Source organism: Bactrocera neohumeralis, chromosome 3 (genome assembly GCF_024586455.1).
Source record: "Bactrocera neohumeralis isolate Rockhampton chromosome 3, APGP_CSIRO_Bneo_wtdbg2-racon-allhic-juicebox.fasta_v2, whole genome shotgun sequence".
NCBI lineage: Eukaryota > Metazoa > Arthropoda > Insecta > Diptera > Tephritidae > Bactrocera > Bactrocera neohumeralis.
In genome coordinates, this window is record NC_065920.1 from 45,727,829 (window position 1) to 45,751,366 (window position 23,538).

Here is a 23,538-nt window from a genome sequence, read left to right on the forward strand (position 1 = left end):
CCACTCAACAGCCGAAATCGTGTGATTAAGTGTCGGTTTGAACATGGTATGACATTACCCCTCTAACAGACAGTCCGATAATTGAAGTTTAATATGCAATAAAACCAATAGAGTCGGACTAATAGAGGACTGGAAATGGTTAAACGTCAACTCTCTTGTAGAATTGGTCAGATAAAAGCATGCTGACTGAAATTGAAATCTTCCCTGACTTATTCTTGAACAATTTTTTCTCATTACAGTGAATCCAACTTTAACAATATGGTATCTGTTTTATTGACCATTATTTACAGAAAAAGGAATAACCTAGTGAGGCATCTAAAACTAAACAACTAGAGATGAAAACATTTGTAACATTCTGAAGAAAATTTAAACAACAAAAATCGGTATCTTCGTAGATTGTACCTATAGCCAATTTCGTGAAGATCAATTGTCAACTAGTTTTCCATATACCGATATTGGTTTTGAGCGATCAATTTGTATCACCGCTATGTGCTACAGTAGTCCGATATCGGCGGTTTCGACAAATGAGCAGATTCTTCGGGAGAAAAGTGTGTGTGAAATATTTCAGAACGATATCAAAAAAATTGAGGGATTACTTCGCGTTCATACATACAGGCAATATGCAGACGACTGATTTCGTCACGCTAATCATTTATATCTATAAATTATTATGTCTCCGACTTAATATAAAACAAATAAAAATATAATAATCGCCTCACAGTAATTTACCAATCGACTGCTTCCATTGTACGGTGGGTATTGGAAATCCATCGGCTTTGCAGGTAATGGCCACTGGATTACCGAGTATGGCATCCTGATCGGTGGGCTTTAGTATCCAACGTGGTGGAACTGCACATTTCAGGTTTAATTAAAATAATATTTGTCAGTTTTAGTATTATATTTTGAATCAGGAGTTTTGAATGACTCAAGTGAAGTGAAACTGAAACCAGGTGAGGTTTGGTGCTAAAGACGTGCAAACTAACTAAATCCAGGTGTCATGCATGATTCGGCTTACAGACTAACCACTATGAATAGGTATGTGTTTATATATGTTGTGTAGCTTCGTGTGGTAATATAAAAATGGATATATATAAGAAATTTAGTACTCACCTGGAATTTCTAAAAATAAACATGTGCAATATGTTTTACCTTTTAAAATTATGAAAAAAACTTATAGCAAAGAATTGTAATGTTAAATATTTTTTGTCTGAAAGATGGGAAAAATTATAAAATTGTTGCCAGAATACAGCTTCGCTAGACTTTAATTATTACGCATAACGTAATTAAATATGGAAATTGTAAATTTTTCATTTGCATTTTTTCCAAAACAAAAATATAGCAAATAAAAATATTAAATCTAAGTATAATTTAATTAAAAGTATTTTCTCTTTGTCCGGAAAATATTCCGATATTCTAATATAAAGATTAGTCCTTGTTCGTAGCGGTACTTCAAATCTGTGAAGGCAGATCAATAGTTTTATTCGAGGTCATTATAAGTAACGTGGAAATACGGATAGTATTAAAAATGGATTAAATTTAAGTCTAAATATTAACTGAGGACCCAAGTCATATGGGATAGATAGATAGAAATAAATTAAGGTATGTAATGCGACCTTAGGTCTATTGTGCTCAGTCCCAACGAATCACATAAGCCGAGCACACTGACGATTTCAGTATACTTTTGGGTAATGCACAAAATGCAATAGTCATTTTAAATATTAACATTTAGAGCGCCGTGTATGCCAATATGCCAGTAGATAAGAGACAATTTTACACGAACTTGTATTTGTATTTTTGTATTAGAAACATATCTATAAAAAAAAAAGAAAAAGTAGAGAAAATATTAACAAAAGCTTGCCAGCGTTTATTTGAGGAAGCAAATACACCAAAGGAGACAATTCAAAAATGACGAAATATTCCTTAATTTTACCCTACCTATGTTATTACATTAGGCCAATAAAAACGTCTGTACTCTAAACATTTTATGAAAATTTGCTAAAAACCTTCGGCATATCGAGATCTTCAGCGGCCCAGTGTGCCGGCAGATTGAACGAGGCTAAAAATATACATCTCGTCTTAGTGAATAAACAGTGAATAACACCCTAGGTTAGGTTAGGTTACATAAATAGTCCGATTTTTCGTAAGGCTACAAATACTCTACGAACTCCTAGGTATGGTTCAAAAGACCGTCGCATATCTAAAAAGCGCTTAGAGCAAGCAAACAAATTTCTTTAGCCGGCCAATACCTACTTACTAGTACTTCAGCCAAATTGCTGGGTTTGTAGAGAGTAAGGCAACCAAGGTGTTTCAACCTTAGTCTGACCACAGCTCATCTTCCTTCTTGCAATTTGGGGAAAGTGTGTCCTCCAAAACATTCAATCTCACCGCGTGAGGGCCATTGGGATAGAGAACACTTATCCTTGCGGTCATTTTAACTTTGTTTAAAGCTAGTAGTTCCACAGGACTTTTATGTTTCACTGTGGGTCAGATGATTTTTGCAATCCTGCAAATGCTGGTTACTGACCAAAGTTTACTGAGCTCGCGCCAGGTTCAAAGTTCCAGCGCTTGCACAAAGACGGGGAACACTTGCTACTTCTTACCCTAATGGAATTTTAAGCCCTGTTTTGGAAGCTCATGTGCTTTAGAGGTTCCAACGATTCCTCTGAGGTCAGCCTCTTAATAGGGAAGTAGTTAAATGCTACAGATAGTAAGATCTTGTAACGCACCCTATATTAATATTAAAGCATAGGTAAAAAACCAAATTTGACTGGAAGCGTAACGCAAAATCTCTCACGAGTTTTTGGAGAAGTTTACTTGAGAATTGCGGACGGTTTGAGAGTAAATTGTGATAGTGGACAAAGTATGATTCTACAAATGTGCACAAGAAACCAAGTAACTTCCAAATTAATGGATTTTTTCCGATTGACCATATTCTAATCTAGGCGTTGGTTAAATGGCTAGTTGTTTTTAAGATATTCGGTTTTTTGCGCTTTTGAGGGAAAACTTCGGAGAACAATTCATCTCAAGCCAAACGCCATCGAATTTTAATTTTAAATGGGAGTAAATACTTTATTCGCGTTACATTTCCGAAAAATTCGGGCTATTCCGGCCGAAATTTACTGAATTTTATTGCCCAAAATTGAAATTTCATTAATTTTTCAAAAATAATTAAATTTATTTTAAAGTTTTTTTATATTAAAAAAGTCATTAGAAAAAAATCACCCATAAAAAGTTTCATTAATTCGTTTTTTATAGAGGCTGTTCGGAGTTGTAGATAAAGGTTGAACTGACATCACCTCTGAGGTACAAAGTCTTGAATACCGCCAATAAACATTAGCTTTATGACAAAATCGAACTGCATGCTTGTAAAAATGTTTTTGCGTGGATTTCTACTTTATTACTTCAATATTTAAGAAACCCTCAACCGAAAGACATCGTATTTATTGTTATATATTTAGGCATTGGTTTGCTGTGAAGACGAGTTTGCATGTCAGAAATGCTGTATAAACGTTACAAAAAGAAGTAATTTTTGCATCGGATTGTGGCTGGTGATGAAAAGGGGACAACCTAAACTCAAAAACTCATTTATGATACTTGGCCAAAAACTCAGATTAGCGGCAAAGCCCAATGTAAATATTAAAATACTTTAAATTTGGTGCGATCAGAAAGGCGTGCTGAATATAAGCTTCTTAAACCAGCGAACGCTAGCACAAGCTCATCAAATTGAAGTGAGCGATTACCGAAAGACACCCATTTTTGCGAATAGATACAGGGTACTAACTTTTCTTACTGACTGCAATCGGTCTCATGTGGCAAAAACGGTTAAAAACTATTTGGATAATAAAAAGTAAAGTATTTTTTTGTTGTCAATCAGTCTCTTGATATTTGTTTAGCTTATCAAACCCGTACATAATTCAAGCATTAACACAATTTTGTGGATGGATGCTGTTGAGCAAAGTTAATTTTGTCTAATTTTCTTCTGAGCGTGAAAGTCTTCTTTTTGCAGGAGAAATGGAACGCTAATCCATGTGAAAAATATTTTCAAGTAAGATGTACCATACTTGGTTGGTTGTTGAAGTAAAAGTTATTCTTATACAACTTTTTCGTAACATTTACCTTTGTGGTTAGCTATAAAGAATTCAGTTTCGTGATCTACCTGAATCGCTGCATCGCTTTAGAATAAACTTTGTCTCTTGAAATATCTTCACCACTTCGATACAGAGTTCAAAATTTAAATGATTCCTTACACTACCAGGATAAATCTACGAAATGTTAAAAAAATGTGAACATAATGTATTATAAAATTCATATCTGAAATTGTCCAACACAATGGTGTCACCACTGACTGGTACTGTACACCGCTTATATTAATATAAATTGCTGTCACTTCGAAGTTTTCTTTAATAAAATTATATTGAGTGCAATTTGGTAGCCACAGGAATGCTGCATATAAAATAGTTGCAACCATTTTTCATTTTCAACACACACACTTACGTGCGAGACGTACGTAAGCGAAGCCCTACATGACTGCACACTATGAGTGTGTCATTGTGAAGGGATGTGCTGGTGTGCGCGCCTTTGCTGACGTAGAGTGCATGCATGAGAAAGCAAGTAAAAAGATCGTTCATCAGAAAATTGCCTTATGCCAGAGAAATGTAAATGACATAAATTCCGAATATACCACCAACGGTATTTGAGGCGAACAGCGTCCCTGCTGTTGCAATTTGCACGCTACAATAGCATCACACGCGCACATGACGCAAGCACTGCAGTACCAGCCCTGGTCATCGACCACTGACTTGCTTGCGCAGCGAAGAGCAGGTGTTGCAGCCATCATTCACCAGCTTGCGGGCTGATGCAGGAAATTCGACTGATAAGGTGCAACACGAGCATTATACATAGAAACATATGCGCCAGCGCACACACTTGCAAACAGTTAAAAATTCAAGCATGCACCTGCCAGTGTAAGTAATTCATTGCCATTTGCCAGTTGCCCTGTTACCGGTTGCCAAACGTTGGACTCAACGCCCGTACGTTCGACCAGCAACGCATACAATGCACTTCTTTGTCGTCCTAACTTCCCTCCCGCTCTACACAACTTCCTTCATCAACTGGCTTTTTTACATTCATAATTCGCCTGTCGACGCTGTCCGACAAGTGCTGACATGGTAATTTAAAAATGTCACCTGACCCCTTACAATTTTCATTCGCCAAATATTTCTTTCGGCTCTGCACGTCGTTTCCCTCGTCAACCGCAATATGTTTGCTGTCCAGTGCTCTTTGCTTGGACAAGGTGTTATTTTTGGTTTTTGCCTCTGCAATTTTCAGATCCAGTCAGCCGTAGGCAAGTGCCGTACATTCACTTGCTCTCACTTCTGCTTGCCGCCTCACTCCTGCTGCTGTGACGCACATTCCCTGTAACCATTCCAGGTAAAAGCACAAAGTTTGCTTTTACAATATACCACCACTATGCTATGTGATGCTATGTTATGCTGTGCTCTGCTATGTACACACGTTTATTACACACACTTCATTTATTGGCCCACGTTGCCGATTTGTAATTTGCATGGAAATTTTTTCACGCAATTATCGTTTTCGACGCCTTTCATTGAGCACGTAATTTGTAAGGTTTCATTTTTATTGTATTGCCTCTGCTGTAGTAGGTGTTTTTGTGATTGTCCATATTGATGGAATTAATGCTTATAACGACGGCACAGTGAATACGAATATTTTTTGGACAAACTTTGATAAGAAATATCTGCAAAATGTTTCGTTTTAAACCTCGATGACAGAGACCAAAATTTTGACGAATAAAGTGTGCAAAAATGCAATAAGATTATCCATTAAAAATTTATAGATAATATCGTTATACTTTCCAGACTTCTCAACACAAAGAGCAAAAAAATCGACTTGGTATTTGTTAATGAACTCTTTCATTTTTTTCAAAGTAGTTATCATTGGGAATGTCTCTAAAATTTCCGTCTTTACGAGAATTTCAGCAGATCTCTTTGGATCTATGTACCTTCTGAAAACTCAGGACCGCCATTTTTCCAAATTACAACTTAACCCCCAGAAATATTTCTCTAAAGAAGTCAAACGGTAAAGTTTAAAGCTGATTGAGAGCTAATTTAGGTAAAATTTGATATGTAAGTACGTCTCGCTAAGCCATTACTCTCAATCCTGTAAATATGTGGAAATATTTAACTGAATACAGATCACATAAAAAATTTCTGCCAATTCCAATTTATGCGACCCTCATGCCTCCTAAATCACATATATATAATTGTATATTGACGAGTGAAACTAATAGTTAATATTTGTCGTAAAAGCTAAGTTTCTAAGTTCCGTGGTACTCTGATTACTGGAGAGTTCATATACGTGCGAGATTTCTTCAAAGATCTTAAAACCTGAGAGTATATTTATTAAATAATGTCATTAGTTCCAATAATTACAGCAAGATTCACTGAAACTTTGTCTTAATTACATAAGCAATTTCTTAATTTTGTGTGGCAGAAAATACTATATATATATCTTATATCATATTCATTCGCTGCTTTCCTTGGAATAGGCTTTATATTTATCGAATTTTTTGTTCCAGTTTATAGCAAAGAGTCCGTTTATTTTTGGCACTCACTGTTCCTGCATACGTAATACCGTTATTTTTCCCAATGCGCAAGTGGAATTTTTTATTGTTGTTTTCCATACGACAAATTTCATTTCGATTTAATCAAATTGCAACAAATTTGTTGATATCTGTCATTCCTTTTGGGAATGTATGTACGCATAGCTGTACATGAGGAACATATGTATATAAATATGTAATATATGTTTATTTTTTTGGCTTCGCTATAAAGTGTGTGATGAAAACATTCGTAGAGCTTGCGAATAGTATATTTTTAGATAAACCAATAGTTGAACGTTCTGGAGGTTAGTACAAAGTATGTCGGTTTAATGATTTTCGGAGATTTAATAACGGTTTTTTTTAATAAGGACGAAACAAAAGTAGACCGATAGGGACAGCAAACGACGCCATATTATTCCCGCTTTTTTGACATTTCTCTTCAGTAAAGTTTGTCATTTCATTATGGAAAAACATGCGATCCAAAAACGTCGAGAGTTAAGAGTGCTACGTCCAGTTTATGGATCCTGTCAGATCAACAATTGAACACATAGTTGAAAAATTTAAATCCGCAGGCACAGTACAAAATGTTCCCGCGAAAGTGAGACAAAGAAGTGTCCGAAGTGACGAGAATATTGCTGCCGCCAGCGCATCAATTAAGGAAGACGCAAGTCAGTCTCCCACACGTCGTTCTCAAGCGTTGAGCGTCTCTGTGTCGTTGTTGTGGAGAATTTTGTGAAAAGATCTTGGCCTACATCCTTACAAGATGAAATTGACGCAAGAACTGAAGCCGCTAGACAAGCAGATGTAAGGACTGTCCCGTAAAAAATTTACCCTTTTATTCCTTAAGATTATGACGTAACTGTTTATGGCATTAGTTTCAATGGGGACTTGTTTTTTTCTCTATAATCTGACGATTAACAAAATATATAACATTTGGTGTCAACACTTCAAACTATTAAGATGTCTAGCAATCAAGAAAAAGTGCGCGAATTGGTTTTGTCCATTTACCTGGAAAATCCAGAATTAAAATATTCAGTTATAGCTAAAAAAACTGGAGCATCAGAAAGTACTGTTAAAAGGGTTGTTTCGAATTACAAAAAGGGTGTACTTACTATACGAAAAAAAGGTTCAGGTAGAAAAGCAGGTGCAGAAGGAAATTTGGCAAAAAGAGTGAAAAAAAACTTCCTTAAGCAGAATCCCAACACTTCAGTACGAGATGCTGCTGTTAAAGCAGGTACCTATAAAAGTACTGTACAAAGGATAAAGAGTGATAGTAAGCTAAAGACATATAGAGTTCAAAGAGTGCCAGATCGTTCCGATGAAAAGCAATTGGTTGCTCAAAAACGAGCTCGAAATTTGTATGAAGGATACCTAACAAAATTTGACTGTTGCGTGATGGACGACGAAACCTACGTTAAGGCAGATTTCAAACAGTTACCGGGGCAAGAATATTATACCTGTATGAAGAAGGGGCAAGTACAGAGAAAATTTAAGGAAAAGAAAATTACCAAATTTCCCAAGCAGTATATGGTTTGGCAAGCGATATGTACTTGCGGTTTGAGAAGCAGTTTTTTTGTAACACAGGGCACAATCAATTCAAAAATTTATATTAGCGAGTGCCTTCAAAAACGTCTTTTGCCATTTATTCGCGAACATGAGGGTACTGTAATGTTCTGGCCTGATTTAGCAACCTCTCACTATTCTACAGCTACCATGGAGTGGTATGAAAGCAATGATGTCAATATTGTTCCAAGAAAAGCGAATCCACCTAATTGCCCAGAGCTTCGAACTATTGAGAGATATTGGGCTCTAATGAAATCGAATCTCCGGAAGAGTAAAGGTACTGCAAAAAATTTACAAGATTTTAGAAATAAGTGGCGAAGGTCGTACGGTACTATCGATGAAAACACTGTACAAAACATAACGAAGGGCCTTAAGAAAAAAGTAAGAAATTTTTACAGAAAATAAAAATTTGTTAAATGTAATTTATAATTTGTAATCTCTATAGTACTCATTAATAAGAAATAAAACAAGACTTTGAAAAAATTCTTTGCTTTTCTTGTTATTAATGAAAAACGAAGGGTCAATTTTTTACGGGACAGTCCTTATGTTAGTAAATTGGGCTGAGCAAAAACTTGAAAAAGATCCGTATTTTCATGGAAAAATTGTCTTCAGCGATGAATAAAGAAAAATATCCTAAACTTTTGTAACACTCTTATTGAAAACCTTATTATAAGTCTTTTGTAATCTCGAAACCAGGCTAAGTCCTTACTTATGCTACCGAAGTTTTAGTTAATATTTTACCAAGTCTTATAGTCGAAATAGCTATATGGGTACTTGCCCTGCGATAAATACCTTCTTTCTTAGCCTTAGCATATATCTGGTTTCGACAAGAATTATGTAGTGTTCTGGAGAGTAAAATAAGTAAAGTTGTTATGACGCTTCCCAGCAGGGAACATTAAATTGTACTTCACAAATAAATACTGTGCAAGCACAACGATCACTTTTTCTCTTTAGAACAATCTACTTATGTAGCTTAATTGAAAAAGAGTAGCGGCTTGACATATTATGCCTTGGTGAATTTGCTCGGAAACTACAAAAAGTATATTCGGTCAGTCCATAACTGAATATCTAATTTACAACTAAATGACCTAACCGATTTCTAAAATGTTAAAGAAATTTAAATAACAATTGCAAAGTCAAGAACTTCTTTACTAAACTCCATTTTGCCTCTAAAGTAAAATTTTTCATTAAACTCTTTTCAAAGAACAATCCATTCTCCTATAGATTAATTAATGAACCTAAAAAAAATCAATAAACGACAACAACAACTACAATCCATAACTTCATTATTATCTTAATAAAATCATTTTGTCGAGTCTTCTAACAAAGAAGGAAATGTGGATGACTATAAAAAGTAATTTTCAGCATCGTTTGTTTCTCTTCTAAAGGTTAATTTCGATCTGAAGACTACAGCTAAACCCTCTCATATATAATAGAGATAATTTTCAGAAACAATTTATGTTCAGGCAGATATAAGTACTGCTTTGGGCAAAAATAGTAGGGCGTAATAATTTTAATTTCGCGCGAAAACCCGTTTGTCAAAATATTTTTTTTCTAAGTTGGTATGACTGTCAGTAACATCTGTGCCAAATGTCACATCAAAATAATCATTAGTGTTTAGTATTCGCATGCCTTTCTGAAGTACATAAAGTGCATTCGGCGATTTTTACGATGAGTGAAATTTTTCAACAAAAAAGTTCCTTTAAATTTTGTGTGTGGAATCAAATTTTAGATGCCGAAACGTTCACAATGTTAGAAAAGGCCTTCGTTAATAATTGTTTGTCGCGAGTAAGTGGTTTTGATTGATCAATGATAGCCGAGAGCGCGTTGACGATGAACCACGTCCAGGACGGTCATTGACATCAACTGATGACCAAGACGTCAATAAAATAAAGGAATTGGTGCTTGAGAATTATCAGACGGATCAGTAAAATCATTTTGAAAAATCATTTGGGTCTAAAAAAATAAGCACACGTTTGTTTCCAAAATCACTCAATATTTTCGAAAAAACAACGTCTCGTTAACGTTAATGTCTGTCAAATTATGCTTTCCGACAACCATGATATCATAAAACGCATTATTAGTGGCATTAAGTCTTGAACTCATGGTTACGACCCGGAAACAATTGATTAATCGGCCGAATATCATGGCAAAGATGAGCTGAATCCGAAAAAACCAGCAGGTCATAAATCAAGGTTATGTTGTTAGTTTTCTTTCATTATTGGCGCGTTCTGCACTCCGAATTCCGGAATTATGGGTCGACAGATCTTAGTTTTTGCACCATGATAATGCACCATCAGAAATTGCATTGCTTCTCCGTAAGTTTTTCTCTAAATTTTCAACCAATATCGTGCCGTAGCCACAGTAAACTCAAAGTACCGCTTCAGAAAAACCATTTTGAGTCAATTGAAGATATTAAATTGCTACGCACATTGAACTGGCTTTATTTAATAACTGTACCGAGGATTGAAGAAAACGATGGCACAGGTGTATTGGGGCCCAGGAGGATTACTATGAGCAGGACGATATAGATTTTGAAGAATAAATTAAGAATTTTAAAATTATTAACAAAGTTTTAATATTTTTTGCTCAGTATTTATATAAATTAACATAACATATAGAAATTAATATACCTAACTATTTTCGTGTCTATTAAGGGGTAGTCTAATTTGAAAAAATCTAACTTTTTTCATAATACTCCCTAAAAGGATTTTTCAAAACTCAAGTAATTTCTGTAGTTATAGCCGTTTTAGTGGCTTGTTAGTTGGACTGGTTTATCGAACCAATGCAACAATAGACTACTGGATACCTACGCTGCCTGAAACTTAAACGTAAACCTTTAAAGGCGTTTTTCTCAAAACTACTTTTGTTGATTCAGTTGATGTAACATGACTATTCTATAAATACCGCTCTATCATATGAAGCAACACAAATTGGATTTTGTAATATTTTAAAAAGATTCTTGTTATTCGACAAAGTTAAGAAATTGCACTAAACATAGATCCTTATTTTTGAGTAGCCGGCATTCTTTGAAAAATTTTTTCAGCTTTGTTACTTCGTTCCTCTAATTCAAGGATTCTTAACTTAATGAAACAATTTTTTAGTTAATTTTGTGTAATCTTCAAATATAAATAAGCAAATAATAAAAAAGTTAATACTAAAAATACCAAATGTTTTTTGTTTCAATTTCCAAAAATACTTAAAATTCGGGTCTCTTAAGGTCGCTTAGAGCCTGTTCAGAGCTATAACAAATAACGGCGTGGAAATTTATTAAAGCTCTTGCGACACTCTAGTCCTCACATCTTTGCATTTTATGAAGATTATAAGTCACGGAATTGTTGAAATTGGAAGTTGATTATAAGTCTTCACCCATGTCTTTTGTTATGCCTGTTAAGCTATCGGTTTCAATAAAGTTTCTTCAGGCTCTTAGCCATGAAGCGCAATAAATTATAATGTCATATAGGAATGTTTCGAAGATACAAATTGAACTATAAAACATAACCTCTGGCATCATTTCTAGTTTGCGACTTGAAGAAGGCATGATATTTGTGACAACATTCAGCGTTTCTACTATTTCTAGTTATGGAAAATAGAAGTTGACAGAAGAGAGGGTGTTGAAAAGAAAGCTGTTTTTTATAGATAGTAGATACTCGTTTATAAAGCCAGTAAACTTGATTTAGTTAGCAAATGTTAGGCTTCCAATAACGCATCATATAATATTAATAGTCAATAAAAATCAAAAAAATAGTCAGTTTGTATTATATCAACTCTGAAAGTATACTTTTCAAAATTACATAAAATTAATTGAAGCTGTTAAAAACAATATCTCTTTGAGAGAAACATTTTTAAAATCCAACGGTGGCAATAAATATACATTAAATAAAGACTACAAAAAACAAAAAAGTGTGAATGGACCACCCTATTATGTAAATAATAAATATCATCCTACATGGATTGTGGTGAGAACCAATCCGCTTCGCTAATGCCGCTTTGTATCGGGTGATTTTTTAAGAGCTTGATAACTTTTTGAAAAAAAAAACGCATAAAATTTGCAAAATCTCATCGGTTCTTTATTTGAAACGTTAGATTGGTTCATGACATTTACTTTTTGAAGATAATTTCATTTAAATGTTGACCGCGGCTGCGTCTTAGGTGGTCCATTCGGAAAGTCCAATTTTGGGCAACTTTTTCGAGCATTAATAGCCCGAATTTCTTCGGAAATGTTGTCTTCCAAAGCTGGAATAGTTGCTGGCTTATTTCTGTAGACTTTAGACTTGACGTAGCCCCACAAAAAATAGTCTAAAGGCGTTAAATCGCATGATCTTGGTGGCCAACTTACGGGTCCATTTCTTGAGATGAATTGTTCTCCGAAGTTTTCCCTCAAAATGGCCATAGAATCGCGAGCTGTGTGGCATGTAGCGCCATCTTGTTGAAACCACATGAGTCAACATTTAAATGAAATTATCTTCAAAAAGTAAATGTCATGAACCAATCTAACGTTTCAAATAAAGAACCGATGAGATTTTGCAAATTTTATGCGTTTTTTTTTAAAAAAAAGTTATCAAGCTCTTAAAAAATCACCCGATACAAGTACCAATGTTGATAAAAGCTTTGTAATAAAGTAAATAAATAAAGTAAGTACACAAAGCTAATAATTGGATAAATGCGCGAAAATATTTGGAAAATCGCCGTTAAAGGTATGCAAATTAATGTGAAAATGGAAAATAAATTAAAATTGAAATTAACATTACAATATATAGTACATGTGTGTGTGCGGGTATTAGAAATAATGATTGTGTCAAGCTTTGTGAGTCTGGTCGTTGGACCAGACCAGGGTGCTCGTAACTGATCTGATATGGGTGCGCTTGCTGGTGTTAGTAGTGATGCAAAATGCAACTTTTTTTAAATTTTTATTATCTTATGTTTTGTTAGTTGGTGCGTAACAGTGCCACTTCAGCTATTGAATTGTGGCGTTGTAAATATTTTTGTTATCTCAGTCATCAATTTATTTTACTTGCTTGATTGCTTTGTGAATTTTATTGCGCAGTTTTGCTTTGGTAATACCATTTTATGTTTCTTTATACATTTTGGAATTTCGTTTTATGTTATTTTTTTGGTGCCATATTTATTGCTTGAAAAAGAGGCTTGATGCGTTGCATTCTGAGTGCCGTTATTGCCATGCGTTTCATGTGCTGCGAAGCTCCACAAAGTTACCGTTGTAGTTGTGCGCCATTTGATTTTCTTTCTTTTGGGTTTTTTCTTTGTATTTACGTACTTACTTGCGTACTTTGTACTTGTCAATTGTTGATTTTATGGTTAGCTTTTGTGGTTGCTACTGAATACATTTTATGTGCCACACACAGTAAGCATATACTATGTATTTACTTATGTACATTGTTACACATGACCACCCCCACCCCGTTTACCCCTTCTACGCGTGCTTTCGTTGTGCCCATACAGTGCTATATTTGTGCTGTGTTGTACTTTGATACGAATTGCAATAAATTAAAAAATGAAATTTAGTACGAGTATTCTCGGAAAATATTGAATTATCTTTGAACAATGTATCATTGCGCACAGTTGGTTGAAATGACGGTAAAAAGAGAAGTTTCATAAAGCTTAATCTCATATAAAAAGGAAGAAGTTTTGTGAACTTATTTAAAACTAATTTTTAGACATTTACACATTTTATAAATATACATATATATTTTTAAAAATAATTAAACAAAATATTCTGTTGAAAAATCTTTAGACCAATGATGAAATATTGGCATTTAACAAATATAATAATAATAAATAAAATAATAAAATAAATAAATATAATAATTTTGGAATATGGTAACCACCTTTTTGGAATTCAGAAAAATTTGTTTTCGAAACCAAAAAGCTTGAAATTCGATTGCACCAAACAAATAACTTCTTCATTTCCATATAAAAATTAAATTTTAATCATTCAGTGTGCATTTCATCAAAAATCCTACAAAGTGATCCGATGTGGAAATTTTTCAGATTTCGTACCTTTTACAAATAAATCACGCCAAATTTTGTGAAATTAAATTGTCAAATCAGAAAGCTTTTCATACAAGAACACAATTTTTATCGTTGGTTTGTTTATTAGCTACTGCACTATGGCATATTCTGATATAGACAAATCCGAAAAAAAGACATGTTCAAGAGATAATTATCATAAATCTGACGGACATATTCGTGTATATGCAGACAGACGGACGTGCAGACAAACGGACATGGCTGAAGCCATTCAGTTCCTCATGCTTAATGGGTCTCCGAAGTTTCTTCTGAGCGATTTCAACATTATGTTCGGAGACTGTAGAATAGTGTTAAACAATAAGCCGTGCTAAATTTTGTCAAGACAATTTGCGATATAAAAAAGCTTTCTATACAAAGGCTTAGTTTTGACCGATATATCTTACAGTGGTCCGCTATCAGTAGTTCCCATAAAAGAGCAGCTTTTTAGGAGAAAAGAACGTCAATAAAATTTCCGATTGCTAACTAAATAGCTGATGCGCTTGTTCGCATATAAACAGATAGACCAATGGACAGTCAGACATGCTAAAATCGAATATAACATACTTTATAGGGTGTCTTAAGTTTCTTTTTATCTATCATAAACTTTGTGGCAAAATTAATTCACTCTATTCAGATTATAAAAATCGATATGGTTGCCACTAAAAAAAGAGAATTTAATGAAATGTAATATTGATTTCGTTGGCAAATTTTTCAAACAAATGAAATAAGAGAAATCTCAACGATTCTCGAACTCCCACTTCAGTCCTATCCGTAATCTCAGGAATCCATAGCGCCTAACTCACTTTGTAGGATTTTTGATGCGATAAATTGCTTAAAACTCAGTTCAGATTTGTTTAGTAAAATAATATTTTTGCTTTAGTATTTGATAGGATCTCATGACGTAGTACGTAGCCTGTGCAATACCGAGTAATCAGAGAAAAGAGCAACCAATTTCTTCAAGTACTAATACTAAATTAGATGAATGTAGATCAATCTCTCAGTCTTTTTTGTGTCATGTGCCGTTTGTGGTTATGCCGGATCTATTATTGGAAACAGTTTGACAAGCAATCAAACCCACTTAAGAGGCAAAATTCTATGAAATTCAAGCCAAAGATTATATACAGTACTTCGGTGTGGTCCAACTTTATGGAAAACACATGAATTGATGGTAGTAGACTGGGACTTAATGTTATTCATAATTAGTCCATCTATGTTCTATTCATGTAGAAGAACAAACAGTTTAAGGAGGTAAGGCTTCCCTGGGAATATCATTGATCACGAAGCTGAGATGTCGGTTGAAATGAAAATTATTTTTTAAAATAGAAAGAATTAGAATTCAAAGGATTAATATAATAGATTACTCCTTTTTAAAATATAAAAAGGATTTCAATTTTTTTAATTTATAAAAAACTAAAATTTTTTGTCCAATTTATTGAACTTTTTTCCAAATTCTACATTCAATTTTATTTTTTAAAATATAAAAAGGATTTAAATTTTTTTAATTTATAAAAAACTAAAAGTTTTTGTACAAGTTATTGAACTTTTTTCCAAATTCTACATTCAATTTTGTCCTTCACTTCATCGTATTAAAGTACAGCACAAACACAAATAATTTTCAATAAAATTGTTTTCAAATATTTTTGTGCCAAACTACTTATTATATTCAGTGCTGCAACATATATGTAGATATGCATGTATGTAGTAGTTAGTAAGTACTTGCAGTGCCAGATACGATATATTATTGTTGTAAAGTGCATGACTAGCTTGAAGCAAGTGCTTGATTTGATTTAATTTTCTTTTTTGTTTTTTTTTGTAAATTTTCGTGATTTGCATACAATTGGTGTTGCGCTCTTGCAATTGGTGCGATTAACAGTATTTTGAACACATTCACAAATTTACCCGAAACGGACAGTACCGCCGTATACTCAACGGATCCCGCGCGATTGCTGACACGACACGTGTAATTGCCGTTATGACGTGACGTCACATTGTGTATGGAAATAATGCTGGAAAACGGTGTGTACTCGTTAATGGTGAGCGAGCTATCCATTGGACTATAACTCTTCCCAACGGCGCCACCACCAAGCGATCCACCGCCATTTTGTAAGCGACCACCCGATAAATCGCTGGGTAAATTAGCAACGGGTATTTGTTGTTGTGCGGTATTACCCAAAATCGATGTGCCATCCTTTAGCCAGGTGATATTGAACGGCTGATCACCCTGACTACTTGAACACATTAGTTGCGTGCGCATACCCTCGGTGATTTCCTCTTCGAAGTTGAACGGCGAAATGCGTGGAGGAACTAAATGTGTAGATTTAAATTGAATTTTTTTTTTATAAATATAGGTAAGTTTTGAAATTAAATAGATAGCTGAAATGTGTAGAGAGATTAAAGCGAGGAGTGACAAATGAAAACCTGTATCTTAAAAATATAGTATATGCTAGTGGTTGTCTGAAATTTTGTGTAAATTACAAATATTTATATGTATTGTATATAGACAAAATTGTTTTATACTCTTCTTCCTAAAAAAAAAATTTCGAATATTTTTCATAAATAATAAAATCTAAATACTATTATATATTTATGTGTGTGTATATTTTCACAGAAGAAAATATCATTTTGATTTTTATAAAAAAAAAATAAAACTCAATATTTTAAGCTATTAATGTGTTATTAAGTACAACTTATAAATTAACTTTTCAACCCATTTTACCCACATCTTAGCCATATAACTGTAGTTAATTGCTCACATATGTACATTCATAGCGAACTGGCGAATATTTAAATTTACTTTTAATTATTATATTTGGCACATTTCAATTTTCAAATTTTACGGGGCTTAGAGCGCTAATTTTCCAGCCAGTGGCTTGTGTTGCAGCATAAGCGAATAGTATCATATGTATGTACTTGTATGTTTAGGAATCTGCCTTCAATAGTAGATACGAGTATAATATTTTACTTATATGTACATATGTGTTAATAAGCTGACGGGCATTCACCGACGATATTAAACGTCTAATTAATTTTACTGATATGTTGATAGAGGCATTACTACAAACATACTTGAATTGAAACATATTTGTGGCTCATTTTGTGGAAAAATATAACAATAGATATGTTGCGGTTTCTACCTGTATGCTTAATATATTGACCCCAAAAGTGGGTAGTAGTCAGCGCTAGTATGCATAACGGGAGTTTTTAGAACAACTCTAACGGCGGCTCTTAAACTTGTAATAAATCTGCCAACTATAGGCCTCTTCGCTGAAAACTGCGCAGAAAAATCGGCGGAACGAATACTGGCTGCAGGAGGATTGACATACGGAAGCTTCGGGCATAGTTCGATGGGTAATGGCGTTTGGGCAAACACCGACTATATGACCGTACTTTTCAACTGGGAAGGAAGGTTTAATGTAATAATAGGAACATATGCCTGACGTAAAGGTATGATAGCTACGCGCAACTCTCTAAACATCTATACGGATGCCTCAAAATTGGACGAAGGAGTTGGTGCGGTAATTTACTGTCCAGAATATGCTTAACTCTTTTTAAGTTGCCGGACCTCTACATTATATTCCAGGCTGTGGAGGAGTGGGGTAGTAGATCATCATTTTGCATAAAAACCTATAATTTATTTATGCCATTCACAAAGGGAAAACTGGTCTAAAATTTTTAAAATAAAATTTGGTTGCATTGAAGATAGAAGTTATACCACCTTATGAAGGTATGCTCATATTCTCGAGTTGCATTAAACTTAATAGCTTTGTTGGTGCTTTTATATGAAAATTATTTGACAAAAGATCAGCACTCAAAGGTAAAGGGGAGAGATATTGGGAATCGAAGACATCTTTCTTCGTAGATATTTACTCACTATCCCTAATAAAAATGCCTACAAAAAACATACACTCGTATTAACTTTTTGTCTATTTTTTAGTGGCGGTCGGATGTTGTTCTTTCATATACATAGCTTAATGTGAAAACCGGAGTCACTATCCCTGAGCGACCCTAATGACTGATTCACATACTTTTGCTTCGCTTTGATTTGATAGAAAAGTTGGATGTATGCTTTCGTTATGAGTTCGCTCACATCGAGGCAACGCAAAGTGAAGCAAAAATATTGTGCAACAGTCGCCATTTTTTTAGAGATAAGTACAGAAAGCAAAGCTTTTATTTTTACCTATCCTTGGCTCTCTTGTTAAAGTACAACTTGTCAAGCAAAGCTGTATGTATGTAAATCGGTCACAATGACTATAAAAAGCCATCAACTTGTGAGAACAAACCTTCTTTGAGTGAAATTTCGCTATGCGAGAACTGGGCTTGTGAGAGGAGAGTTGATTTTAATATGAGACCTGGTCTACGAAAAGGGAGCTAACGTGCGAAAACTAGTTTTCTGGGAAACAGCTGTTAAAAATAAACAACTCGTTTCGTCAGTTTCTCGTTATCTCATAATTGTTCTCCTTTCCAGAGGCTTCAAGGACGTCCAGTAAGTGTTGTTTTTGGTCGGAATGTTATTATAGTTCATCGTGTAAGTTGCTAGTGTGGAACATTTAAAAAAGTAACACTGAAGAAGTGACGTTTTCTCTAATACCGCGCAGCTGCTGTTGTCTTGTTTTCATTAGTCTCTTTTTCTGGATGTTCTGTTATCACATTTGTGTAAGTGTTTCTGTTGATTATCGTCTTTGCATTTCGCATGAAATGAAACATGAGTGTTGATGAGGAGTTCAATGCCGTATACGGACAATATTTCCATGAAAAGGATGATGAAAACAATGAAGAGAGCGATTATGATGAAGACGAAGTATGTGTTTCTCAGGCAGAAGATGATGCCGAACAAACTTTTGTTAAGATTAACCTGTCTGTTGTTGAAGTAAAGGAGGAGGAGCTAGTAACAAAATTTCTGTCAAAAGATTTTTGTAATAAGAAATGTCATACACTGATACCACGGGAAATGATCGAGAGTACACGGAACAATTGTTTAGAGATGTCTTCTTTCTTTTTAGGGAACTTTCAAACAAGTTATGACTTTTTGGATTCTATCACGTGAAAAAGCATCTCATCTTCCATCCGAATACACTAAAAAGTGAAAATTGATTTTTTGACACCTAAGTCCCCTTTCCGTAGACCAGGTGACATATATGCCTCATATTGTCCCAACTAAAATTCGGTCACAAAAAGAAAGTTACAAATTGTCGATCAAGCTGAAGAGACTTAGGAATGTTTATCAATGAAATTTTTTTTATAAAGCTTGCCATCTGTTAATATCACGCATTTATAGTTATACATAGTTATTATAAAATTGGTATCACACTGATTAGAATACTCAATTAATCTGAAGGAAAAACTTTGAGACTGATGTTCTAAGAGCTCGGTGGGGTATTTGAGGTGTCCTGATCACGAATTTGAATTAAAAAGTTTTTCATCACGTACTGCTATTTTTGTTATTTTTGTAAATGGTGGTGTTTTAACCCCTACACCCCTTGACTTAATTGATAGCAACATATCTCTGCGTGATAGGAAATTTTTAGTCTTATGGTCGTTCTTATTCATAAAATTTATAAAAGAAAAGAATGATTGCCATTGGAGGTTTAGAAATTTTAAAATAAAAACTGTTATTGAAGGAAACATAGGTTAGTTTCTGTATCGGGCTCGTGGTAGACTCATTAGGATGAATAATCCTTGACTTATCTTGCGTAAATTGTTTTCAGAATATAGAGAAATTGTTCGGAAGGTAGTATATTACTACTATGCCAAACAAAAAGCAGTCAATGTGTTAATATGTGAGAAAGTTGCAATCTGCATATTGGCTAATTGATATATGTCGATGTACGTATGGCCGCCGTAGTACCAAATATAAATATACACACGTATATACCTTTACGAGCTCTGCGCTTATGCCTGCCCATTTATTTTCATTTGTAACGTTCGCTCTGAATGTACAAGTATTTGTGGCAAAAATCGATTATATGTATAGTTATATACGCTAGTCTACAGCTGAAATTGAGAACAAAAACAACAGAACCTAACGAATTTACCAAAAATAATGTGTGCAACAACTGTTGGCAAATAACATTCTTGTGCGCCTTTGTGTGTATGTGTGGAGAAAAATAACCATTTTATATTGACACTTAGCATATATTCGCATCAATTAGATGTGCGCCAATAAATCCATTAACAAGCAACAACAATACGTGAGATACATACTATATGATTGTGCTGATAAAAAGTTACATAAATAAATGTGTATACTTATATAACTAAGGGTATACATATATGTGTGCGTTCATGTGCTTTTGTGTGCAATAACATGCATTTGGCAGCGGAGTTTGCCAAAAATTCGCAAAAAAATGCCAACAACAACACAAAAAATTTATTTGTAATAAAATTGTAAAGTAAACATGCTGAAACAAACATGCAAATGCAACCATGCAAGGCGACATGAACGTTAGGCAACCGTGACAGCAGGCGTCAGCTTATTAGAAACAAGCGAAATAAAAAAGGAAAATAAATGCAAATATTTCAACGAAGTAGCATGCAACAACTACAAAGACAAACATAATAATATTTATAATGTTGACAACAACAACACGCATAATAATAATACCATTGACTCTTAGCTGTGCAGAGTGCGATACAGTGGCGGCATCGTTTTGTACGCGACACGTATAGGTGCCGCTCTGTGCTCGCGTCACACTTGTGATGCTGAGGGCGCTGGTGAAATCATCATTTTGGCGAATTGTCACTTGGCCAGCGCCACCATCTACACCACCGCTACTACCATCCGCATTCGTTGACATTGATGCTGCCGCAGCCGATGTGGCGGCTGAATCGTCGTGATTTGTATGACCTGATGGACCTGATGCAGCAACGCCACCGGTACCGCTATGATGCCCACCGCTAACACCGCCGCCGCCGCCAACGCTGCCACCACCACCAGCACCACCACCATCGCGCAATACATAATTCACACCGACACCAACACCAACGCCGCCCATAAGTAGGCGATTATGCCCAGAGGCGGCCGCTGCTGAGGTTGTGATGGATGTGGCCATTTGCTGCAGCGGCTGTCCGTCCTTAAGCCAGGTGAATGTGAGCGGTAGGTCACCGGTGCCAATGACACATTGTATGCTCGTGCGGTCGCCGACATTCAGATCGCGTGCGAATGAGAATGGTGTAATCTTGGGTGGAACTTTTGGTATCGTAAGTGATTAGTGGAACGCATGAAATTGAACGCGTTAGCTTTGTTTATTTAGTGTTACGTTTAAGCAAGTTAAATAAAATGTCTATTTATTGTTGTTTGTAAAGAAATATTCGGTGTATTTGAATTGTTTAAAAAGTCAATTAAAGCGGTAGTAAAAGAAGAAGAAGCTTTCAATTAACATCAATGCACTTTGGGAAATTCAACCTATACTTTTCTTATTTTATTTACTTGAGATCGCCATGTATTTGGGAACTAATGAAGCAGAAAGAAAGTTTTTAAATTGTATTCGATAAATAATACTAGCGTGTGTTCGGTAGTGGTTGAGCGAGAGAATACAGCCATGAGCTCTCTAGACTCTGCTGGTAGATATAAGAAAGAAAGATGACTTGGTACTTTTAGTTGAGGAAAACAACGATTTTTTTCACTGAGAATTTCAAATGGGCGTTTAGGAATCTCAGTACGCGAAATTATGAGCTAAAGCGAAAATATAGTTCGCTAAAGGTAGATTCATAAAAGGAAGGTCTCGAGTACCGGTGAACAAACGGTTCAATAGACTTTAGAATACTTGATTTTCATTTAATTTTAAACTCCATTACCCATATCGAAGAAATAGGTACATATATTTTACTGCGAACCACATTCCTGGCGACTGGCGGGAATACCCAAAGGTTCCTTGTCCCACCTTAAAAGAGAAAGCTTCTTAAAAGCGCAAAATATCACTTTAGGCGATAATTATATAAAATAACTTTACTAATATAAGCTCATAAAGCTTTTGGAGAAAGAAATAACGTGTATCAAGTTTCAGGCAATTTCGATGGGGCTATATCCAAGGAAGCTAATGCTCCCTTTAAAATTTTTCCCGTTTCCTTCTCTGAGAAATTTATGCAGTTTCACCACAGATCCACCTGTGTTCTATTTTGATTTATTTACTTAGGTATGATTAAATAGAACAATATTTATTCGGCTTTTACATATATATTTAGACTAGAATCTTTGTTACTTTCAGGAAAGGATCAAGTCAGCATTTTAACTTAAGCTGAAACGTATTTTCATTTTTGTTAAAACTATTTGGTTAATGTTTTCTATCGCATCGCTGTTCTAAAGTATCGTATCTGCTTCTCTACATAACGAGGAAACGACCGGCAATGCATTATCCCTTCGTTTAGTTTAACGCCTAACCAATTGAAGTTTCCCATAGTCATTGATGTATTCATATATACAGTTATACAGTCTGCGGCAGATTGCTAAATCAATAGGCTTATGCAAAGCTCAATTCTATTTGTTTCTATTGTTTTTGTTTTCCATCTGTGTATGTATTTCCTAGCAGTTGCGCCAAATGCCCACACATTTAGATGGTTAGGGGGCGTGGCACTTTCAATTTTCCTTCGCAGTGAACGTGTGTGAGCCCGATGCGGTCTTCCCTCACGCACATACATATATACATATACATTTTTGTATGTGTGTCTGTGCGATATTTTTTCTAATTTGGCCATTTTGATTTGAGTTGCGGTTTCGTGGTTTGCATTAATTAACAATAGTTTTGTTTGAAATGTGGTTGAGTTCCATTTTGTGTGTTTTTCAAATTCAAGAACGCAAAGTTTGCCTCTAACTAAAAGTAAACATAGCTGTATGTATGTACTTAGCTCTGTTTTGCCGCTATGTCATTCAACAAATTCCCATTCTTGATAGATCTGAAGCTATTTGTTCTTACTTATTCATGCAAATACATATGTATGTATGTACGGTATGCGCGTAAGTATAGGAAGCTATGTAAACATTTATGTGTGTCGGCGTATTGTTACATTAATTTGACCTAAATCAAAGGGTTTACAGCATGTTTCGTAATAATTAAGAATGTGCGGCTATGCGGCTAAACATTCCATAATTAAGGGAGTACTTGTAGATATATATATGCAGGGTGGCGAAACTTTAAATCGATTTTGAACCTTAGAAAATTGTACTGTATTAAAAAATATTTAAAAACTTTTCTATGAGAAAAGACTACCGTCTGCAATTTCCAATAATGTTAGGTCTACGTAACCACAGCCGGTCGTCAATTCGACCATGAATGGCTTCGACATTTCGCAAACACTATTTGAGGAATATTTGGATAACAAGAGCCTTCAAT

The 23,538-nt window shown here is 34.8% G+C and overlaps 1 protein-coding gene across 2 annotated transcripts in view; it reads right to left on the minus strand.

Moving 5' to 3' along the window:
* The window catches only part of LOC126752521 (cell adhesion molecule Dscam2-like), a 46,734-nt gene that overhangs the window by 15,970 nt on the left and 7,226 nt on the right, over positions 1 to 23,538 (minus strand). The window contains exons 2-3 of one of the 2 annotated variants that reach the window (XM_050463384.1): positions 16,112 to 16,516; positions 730 to 849 (exon numbers count right to left, since the gene is read on the minus strand). In XM_050463384.1, coding sequence (XP_050319341.1) covers positions 730 to 849; positions 16,112 to 16,466 — 475 coding nt within the window. In that variant the 5' untranslated portion in view covers positions 16,467 to 16,516. Of the gene's footprint in view, positions 1 to 729; positions 850 to 16,111; positions 16,517 to 20,813; positions 21,399 to 23,538 lie in introns of both variants that reach the window. The other variant, XM_050463383.1, reaches the window with a different exon arrangement.